This window comes from Bos javanicus, chromosome 15 (assembly GCF_032452875.1).
Source record: "Bos javanicus breed banteng chromosome 15, ARS-OSU_banteng_1.0, whole genome shotgun sequence".
Taxonomy (NCBI): domain Eukaryota; kingdom Metazoa; phylum Chordata; class Mammalia; order Artiodactyla; family Bovidae; genus Bos; species Bos javanicus.
The window spans coordinates 78,559,957-78,569,541 of NC_083882.1; the positions used below are offsets into that span (position 1 = coordinate 78,559,957).

A 9,585-nucleotide genomic window follows, 5' to 3' on the forward strand; every position below is an offset into this window, starting at 1 on the left:
TCTAAAGCTAGACACGGTGGCTATCATGCTATAGTTCATGTTCATATCATAAACCAAACTAGGGGACAAACTTGCATCTTATGCATTGGCAAGTGAATTCTTCATAACTGAGCCACCAGGAAAGCCCCTATCAGTTCAGTTCCATTCAGTCACTCAGTCATGTCCGACTCCTGGAGACCCCATGAACTGCAGCACGCCAGGCCTCCCTGTCCATCACCATCTCCTGGAGTCCACCCAAAACCATGTCTGTGGAGTTGGCGATGCCATCCAGCCATCTTATCCTCTGTCGTCCCCTTCTCTCCTGCCCCCAATCTCTCCCAGGATCAGAGCCTTTCCCAATGAGTCAGCTCTTCGCATCAGGTGGCCAAAGGACTGGAGTTTCAGCTTCAACATCACTCCTTCCAGGGAACACCCAGGACTGATCTCCTTTAGGATGGACTGGTTGGATCTCCTTGCAATCCAAGAGACTCTCAAGAGTCTTTCATAACACCACAATTCAAAAACATCAATTCTTTGGTGCTCAGCATTCTTTATAGTCCAACTCTCACATCCATACACAATTACTGGAAAAACCATAGCTTTGACTAGACAGACCTTTGTTGACAAAATAATGTCTCTGCTTTTCAATATGCTATCTAGGTTGATCATAACTTTCCTTCCAAGGAGTAAGCATCTTTTAATTTCATCGCTGCAATCACCATCTGCAGTGATTTTGGAGACCCAAAAAATAAAGTCTGACCCTGTTTCCACTGTTTCCCCATCTATTTGCCTTGAAGTGATGGGACCAGATGCCATGATCTTAGTTTTCTGAATGTTGAATTTTAAGCCAACTTGTTCACTCTCCTCTTTCACTTTCATCAAGAGGCTATTTAGTTCTTCTTCACTTTCTGCCATAAGGGTGGTGTCATCTGCATATCTGAGGTTATTGATATTTCTCTTGGCAATCTTGATTCCAGCTTGAGCTTCTTCCAGCCCAGCATTTCTTGTGATGTACTCTGCATATGTTAAATAAGCAAGATGACAATATACAGCCTCAACGTTCTCCTTTTCCTATTTGGAACCAGTCTGTTGTTCCATGTCCAGTTGCTTCCTGACGTGCATATAGATTTCTCAAGAGGCAGGTCAGGTAGTCTGATATTCCCCTCTCTTTCAGAATTTTCACCTGTTTATTGTGATCCACACAGTCAAAGGCTTGGCATAGTCAATAAAGCAGAAATAGATATTTCTCTGGAACTCTCTTGCTTTTTTGATGGAGTCCCTATAGATGTTCTTTAAAACCTTTGAGGAAAATCCCAGTGAATTAATTACACAAGATTCAGCCTTGGACACATTTCAAGACCCAGTGATAATTGCAGCTGGAAGGGGTGAAATAGCCTGTGATCTTCACCCCTAAAAGGAAGAAGATGCTATTCACTTAGTAACTGCCATAAAATTTTAAGGAGGTCCATTCTTAGACTTATAGCATGACTTAAAAAGAATCACAGGAATGTCTTTCAAGATCTCAACTAGTTTGGTCATGTTAATATGACAGAGTGAAAAGAAGTGGACAGTCAAATGCTATTTATATTTTTGAAGTTAGGAGGAAAGAAGTTACTTGTGAACAATTTCCCTGCCAAATAACTAGTTGATTTCTTCTATGTGTATGTAGTATATGCTGGACATTTTGACATATTTCCTAATGCAATAAACTTGTTTTTCAGTGTGTGCACCATGGAATTGCCTTCAAATAATCTACACTGCATTTAAAATGACCTGAATAATCAGAAGACTCCATGAAGCAAATGGATGGACAGTCAAATAAACTATATGCTCAAGTAATAGAGTGGCCTTTTGTCCTCTTTGTCAAACTGGATGAAAAATAATTCCAAGTGTTTCTGAGTAACTTCAAGTTATTCTTCAGGTTCTGAACAAGCCTCCAGAAGGTAAGACTAATGTTAAATAGTGGGAACCAAGCTGACAGTTGTGAGACCTTATTTCTTATATAAGAAAATAAATTACTTTACATTCAATCAAACAAATTCAATTCTAGGTATATGACTTAAAAATGTGTACTTGAGAAAATGAATTAGATATTCTGAACCTTAAGTTCTTCACTTATGAAATAAGGATTACAGTTCTTGCTACTGTAAATATTAAGTGTGTTCTATTAAACTATGAGTGAGTGATTGGAATATACTGTAGGATTTTGGAGAAGTAGAGTGATGTTATCAGAAGAAGGTTCAAAAGGACTCTTTAGTTTGCAGCAGGAGAACTGACTTTTGAGGCCAGTATGAATGTGGAGAGACTTAGCAGGAGGCTGTTACTGTGCAACAGGAAGAAATTAAGAAGTAGGGAATGATCAAATTTTTGATATATTCTGAAAGTAGAGTTAGTACGATTTATTTAAGTTTCATGAGAGTGACAAATGAGTAAAGAGCACTGAAATTTTGTTTCTGAACACTAACATGAAAATTATAATATTTAATGGGATAAATAAGGAATGCTCTTTAAATTATATTTAGAAAATGCTCATGTTTATTGTGGAGAATTTAGAAGTTATGTTTTATAAATATTAAATTGCTATTCAGTTGGATTTCAAAATTAGAGATGTTGCAAATAAACTTTTGAAATTTAGGGGAAAGGTAAGGCCTGGAGATACAAAATTAGACTGCTGCAGTCTAATTTATTGATCAAAAAAGGGAAATAACCACGTACAGACCAAAGAAGTGTCAGTGAGGTTAGAGACATTTCAGGACAAGGAATTCATCTATTCACACATTCATCTACCCACACTGATTATGTGTATTACCTTGAGTGTGTTTCATGTATTATACTTTGTGTCTTTATAAATGCTGCACCTTTTCATGGCTTTCTTTATTTCTTTGTACTTTCAATTATTTTTTACACTCAGCTGAAACATTACTTCCTCTTGAAAGAGTTCTGTGACACTCACTTGATATACTCCTAAATTCTGACTCCTCAGCCCTGTGTGAATTTAATGGAACTTCATACACGTGTCAGGAATTTTTTTGTTGTTGTTTACTGTGTCATATCACTGAGGTTAAACAACAAAGAAACAAAAAACAACTATGCCTTATTCAACTTGATAATCAAATTTTCTATGACACATTAGACACAAATAGATGTTCTATTGACATTCTTCCAATGAATGAATAAATAAATAAAAATTCTTCTACATTTGAGCATTTCCCCCTTTAAGTGTTATCCCTCTTTTTTTTTTTTTTTTAAGTAAACTGCTTTAATATGTGAAGTCAGCTCCTGTCCAGATTGGATGGAATCAAGAAATAATGTAACGTACTTTGTCCTTCTGGGCCTCACACAGAATCCAAAGGAGCAGAAAGTCCTTTCTGTTTTGTTCCTGTTCATCTACCTTTTGACTCTGGTGGGCAACCTTCTTATTATAGTGACTATAGCTGTCAGTGAGACCCTGAACTCACCGATGTACTTTTTTCTTGCTAGCTTATCCTGTATGGATGTCACTTACTCCACTTCTATCACCCCCAGATTGATTTCAGAGTTGTTATTTGGGGAAAAAAACATATCCTTTGAATCTTGCATGACCCAACTGTTTGCAGAGCACCTTTTTGCTGGATCAGGCATCTTCCTTCTGCTGGTGATGGCCTATGACCGCTATGTGGCCATCTGTAAGCCCTTGCATTACTTGGTGATCATGAGGCAGAGGGTGTGTGTAGTGCTGCTGGTGGTGTCCTGGGTTGGAGGTTTTCTGCACTCAATTATTCAACTTAGCACTATTTATGGGCTCCCATTCTGTGCCCCGAATGTCTTTGATCACTATATTTATGACATGTACCCCTTATTGGAACTCGTCTGTACTGACACCTATGTCACTGGCATCTTAGTTGTGGCCAATGGAGGACTGATCTGCACTATAGTGTTTCTGCTCTTGCTCGTCTCCTATGGAGTCATCCTGCACTCTCTGAAGAACCTGAGTCAGGAAGGGAGGGGGAAAGCCCTCCAGACCTGTGGTTCTCACATCACTGTGGTTGTCTGCTTCTTTGTTCCCTGTATTTTCATGTATGTAAGACCTTCTAAGACGTTCCCTGTTGACAAATTATTGAGCGTGTTTTTCACAGTCATAACCCCCATTCTGAACCCATTAATCTACAGCCTAAGAAGTTCTGAGCTAACTCATGCTATGAAGAAGCTGTGGAGAAGAAATATCATATCTCATATTAAGTAATTGCATGATCTACCATGAAGGGAGTCATTTGCCAGCAGGTTTCATTTCCTTAGAATGCAGAATTCATTTTAAAATTTGATTCTGATTAAAAATTTTTTCTTTAAAAAGAAAAAAATCCTCTTTCTTCAAAGAGTTTATGATCATTCCAATTAAAGATCATTGTTATACAGCTGTGCTATTAATAACAGTTTGCTCCATACAAAGCCCTCTCCACCTGTAACTCTCACATCACTGTGGTCACCTTAGTTTTTGTGTCTTGCTTATTTGTGCATTTGTACCCAAGCTTTGGGCACATTTTATATCGTAATAAGTCCTTTGTTAAAGTTACAGTTTACCCTCAGAAATTTAGACGTGAAAATGCTATGAGGAAGTTCTGGGATGAAAAAGTGAATTTGGGAAAAGATCACAGTAATAAAAAGTGAGTTTGTCTTTAAAATGGAAAAGAGAAAATAGAATTTTATGATTGATGACAACTCTACACTACTGAACAAAAGCATGCTGATTTTAACATATAGCCACACAGAGACAAGTTCCAGATAGAGAATTATTTACCATTATAAAATTATACTTAGTTTTATGTATTACTCAGTTGGTAGTTAAATTTTATTTACCAGCAGAATTAGTTATAATTTGGAAATTCCCTGCCAGTCCAGAAGTTGGGACTACATACTTTCATTGCCAAGGGCCTGTGTTCAGTCCTTGCTAGGAGAACTAGAATTCCACAGGCTACACCACACAGGCACACACATAAAAAAAGCCACACCAAAAACAAACAAACAAACAAACAATCTAGGTGATGAATATTGCAAAAAAGAGTTTGCTGTAATACAGTTCTGAAGTTTTATTGAAATGCAAATGTTTGTTTTACTATGACTTATTGCAGTTTCTATTTAAGTCATCATGCTTCCACATAGCATAATCTATTCCCTGCCACTCTGAGGGTAAACCCACCTCACTCAGTGTTTCATCAGTCACTTTGGTGCCTCTGCAGAGTGGAGTCAAAGTCCAATCTGTGGTGTGTAATCTGGGTGTATATTCCCACTGCTCTGTAGGGAAGGAAGTTTCATATGCCTTTCAAAATGCCCTCCTCCTCTGAATAATCAGGGAATCAGAGCTAGTCTGGAGGAGCACAAAATACTTCAAAAATGTTTGCTAACTTGCACCTAAAATCTGATTTTCAGACTCCAAACTGTCTTCTTTCAGGTCTGCTTTGTTTTTGATGAATCCTGAGTGCTTAGAACAATGCCTGGCCTATGGTAGATACTCAATGTTGGTTGAGTTGATTATATAATACTTGGATATTGACAATACACCCTAGCATATTTAAAATTGATAATCAACAAGGATCTACCATATTTAGCATAGGGAACTCTATTCAACATCCTATAATAACCTAAGTGGGAAAAGAATTTGAAAAATAATAGGTACGTGTATATATACAACTCACTCACTTTGCTGAACACCTGAAGCTAATGTTGTTAGTCAGCTATAATCCAATATAAAATACAGATTGAATAATAAAAAATAGAAATTTTAATTTAGTAATTATGTCATTGGATTCCTAGATGTTCATTGGCAGATGAATGGATAAAAAAGTTGTAGTATATATATCCAATGGAATAATTACTCAGTTATAAAAAGGAACACATTTAAGTCAGTTCTAATGAGGTGGATTAAGCTAGAGCCTATTATAAGCATGAAGTAAGTCAGAAATAGATATTGTGTATTAAAGTATATATATGGAATCTAGAAAGATAGTACTGATGATCCTATGTGAAGGGCAGCAAAGGAGACAGTTGTAAAGAACAGATGTTTGGACTCAGTGGAAGAAGGAGAGAGTGGGATGATTTGAGAGAGTAGCATTGACACACACACCTTTACCATGTGCAAAACAGACAACCAGAGGGAGTTTGGTGTAAGACACAGGGCACCCAAGCCAGTGCTCTGTGAAAACCTGGAGGGGTGGATCGGTGGGGAGGGGAGGGGGTTCAGGAGAGAGTGGGCACAAATATGCAGCAGAAGCTATCACAATATTGCAAAATAATTATTCTCCATATGAAGTAAATACATAAATTAAAAATAAAATTATTAAAAAATAGAGATTTTAATTTAGTTGTTTTTTCATTAGATTGACATATTTACCTCGTAAACCCAGGTGTATCTAAAGCCAGACACGGTGGCTATCATGCTATAGTTCATGTTCATATCATAAACCAAACTAGGGGACAAACTTGCATCTTATGCATTGGCAAGTCAATTTTTCATCACTGAGCCACCAGGAAAGCCCCTATCAGTTGAGTTCCATTCAGTCGTGTCCGACTCCTGGCGACCCCATGAACTGCAGCATGCCAGGCCTCCCTGTCCATCACCAACTCCTGGAGTCCACCCAAACCCATGTCTGTCGAGTTGGTGATGCCATCCAGCCATCTCATCCTCTGTTGTCCCCTTATCCTCCTGCCGCCAAACCCTCCCAGCACCAGAGTCTTTTGAAATGAGTCAGCTCTTCGCATCAGGTGGCCAAATCAGGTGGAATTTCAGCTTCAACATCAGTCCTTCTAGGGAACACCCAGGACTAATCTCCTTTAGGATGGACTGGTTGGATCTCCATGCAGTCCAAGGGACTCTCAAGTCTTCTGCAACATCACATTTCAAAAACATCAATTTTTGGCGCTCGGCTTTCTTACAGTCCAACTCACACATCTGTACACGACTACTGGAAAAAGCATAGCCTTGACTAGATGGAACATTGTTGACAAAGTCATGTCTTTGCTTTTTAATATGCTGTCTAGGTTGGTCACAACTTTCCTTCCAAGGAGTAATCATCTTTTAATTTCATGGATGCAATCACCATCTGCAGTGATTTTTGAGCCCCCCCAAAATAAAGTCTGACACTGTTTCCACTGTTTCCCCATCTATTTGCCATGAAATGATGGGACCAGATGCCATGATCTTTGTTTTCTGAATGTTGAGCTTTAAGCCAACTTTTTCACTCTCCTCTTTCACTTTCATCAAGAGGCGCTTCAGTTCTTCTTCACTTTCTGCCATAAGGGTGTTGTCATCTGCATATCTGAGGTTATAGGTATTTCTCTTGGCAATCTTGATTCCAGCTTGTGCTTCTTTCAGCCCAGCATTTCTCATGATGTACTCTGCATATAAGTTAAATAAGCAGGGTGACAATATACAGCCTTGATGTACTCCTTTTCCTATTTGGAACCAGCCTGTTGTTTCATGTCCAGTTCTAACTGTTGCTTCCTGACCTGCATGCAGGTTTCTCAAGAGGCAACTCAGGTGGTCTGATATTTCCATCTATTTAAGAGTTTTCCACAGTTTATTGTGATCACACAGTCAAAGGCTTTAGCATAGTCAATAAAGTGGAAATAGATGTTTTTCTGGAACTCTCTTGCTTTTTCGATGAACCCCCTATAGATGTTCTTTAAAACCTTTGAGGAAAATCCCACTGAATTAATTACACAAGAATCAGCCTTGGACACATTCCAAGACCCAGTGATAATTGCAGCTGGAAGGGGTGAAATAGCCTGTGATCTTCACCCCTAAAAGGAAGAAGATGCTATTCGCTTAGTAACTGCCATAAAATTTTAAGGTAGCTCATTCTTAGATTTATAGCTTGACTTAAAAGGAATCACAGGGAAGTCTTTCAAGATCTCAACTAGTTTGGTCATGTTAATATGACAGAGTGAAAAGAAGTGGACAGTCAAATGCTATTTATATTTTTGAAGTTAGGAATAAAGAAGTTACTTTTGAACAATTTCCCTGCCACATAACTAGTTGATTTCTTCTATGTGTATGTAGTATATGCTGGACATTTTGATATATTTCCCAAAGCAATAAACTTGTTTTTCAGCGTGTGCACCGTGGAATTGCCTTCAAATAATCTACACTGCATTTAAAATGACCTGAATAATCAGAAGACTCCATGAAGCAAATGGATGGACAGTCAAATAAACTATATGCTCAAGTAATAAAGTGGCCTTTTGTCCTCTTTGTCAAACTGGATGAAAAATAATTCCAAGTGTTTCTGAGTAACTTCAAGTTATTCTTCAGGTTCTGAACAAGCCTCCAGAAGGTAAGACTAACATTAAATAGTGGGAACCAAGCTGACAGTTGTGAGACCTTATTTCTTATATAAGAAAATAAATTACTTTACATTCAATCAAACAAATTCAATTCTAGGTATATGACTTAAAAATGTGTACTTGAGAAAATGAATTAGATATTCTGAACCTTAAGTTCTTCACTTATGAAATAAGGATTACAGTTCTTGCTACTGTAAATATTAAGTGTGTTCTATTAAACTATGAGTGAGTGATTGGAATATACTGTAGGATTTTGGAGAAGTAGAGTGATGTTATCAGAAGAAGGTTCAAAAGGACTGTTTAGTTTGCAGCAGGAGAACTGACTTTTGAGGCCAGTATAAATGTGGATAGACTTAGCAGGAGGCTGTTACTGTGCAACAGGAAGAAATTAAGAAATAGTGAATGATCAAATTTGTGATATATTCTGAAAGTAGGGTTAGTATGATTTATTTAAGTTTCATGAGAGTGACAAATGAGTAAAGAGCACTGAAATTTTGTTTCTGAACACTAACATGAAAATTATAATATTTAATGGGATAAATAAGGAATGCTCTTTAAATTATATTTAGAAAATGCTCATGTTTATTGTGGAGAATTTAGAAGTTATGTTTTATAAATATTAAATTGCTATTCAGTTGGATTTCAAAATTAGAGATGTTGCAAATAAACTTTTGAAATTTAGGGGAAAGGTAAGGCCTGGAGATACAAAATTAGACTGCTGCAGTCTAATTTATTGATCAAAAAAGGGAAATAACCACGTACAGACCAAAGAAGTGTCAGTGAGGTTAGAGACATTTCAGGACAAGGAATTCATCTATTCACACATTCATCTACCCACACTGATTATGTGTATTACCTTGAGTGTGTTTCATGTATTATACTTTGTGTCTTTATAAATGCTGCACCTTTTCATGGATTTATTTCTTTACACTTTCAATTATTTTTTACACTCATCTTAAGCATTACTTCCTCTTAAAAGACTTCTGTGACACTCACTTGATATACTCCTATATTCTGACTCCTCAGCCATGTGTGAATTTAATGCAACTTCATACATGTGTCAGGAATTTTTTTGTTGTTGTTGTTCCATGTCATATCACTGAGGTTAAACAACAGAGAAACAAAAAACAACTATGCCTTATTCCACTTGGTAATCAAAATTTCTATGACACATTAGACACAAATAGATGTTCTATTGACATTCTTCCAATGAATGAATAAATAAATAAAAATTCTTCTACATTTGAGCATTTTCCCCCTTTAATTGTTATCCCTCTTTTTTTTTTTTTT

The 9,585-nt window shown here is 37.1% G+C and overlaps 1 protein-coding gene across 1 annotated transcript; it reads left to right on the forward strand.

The window, feature by feature from the left end:
* The first annotated feature begins 3,234 nt into the window (after positions 1-3,234).
* LOC133261421 (olfactory receptor 4A47-like) lies at positions 3,235-4,201 on the forward strand. Its single transcript, XM_061439903.1, has one exon. The coding sequence runs from the start codon at positions 3,272-3,274 to the stop codon at positions 4,199-4,201; it is 930 nt and encodes a 309-aa protein (XP_061295887.1). The 5' UTR covers positions 3,235-3,271.
* The last annotated feature ends 5,384 nt before the right edge of the window (positions 4,202-9,585 follow it).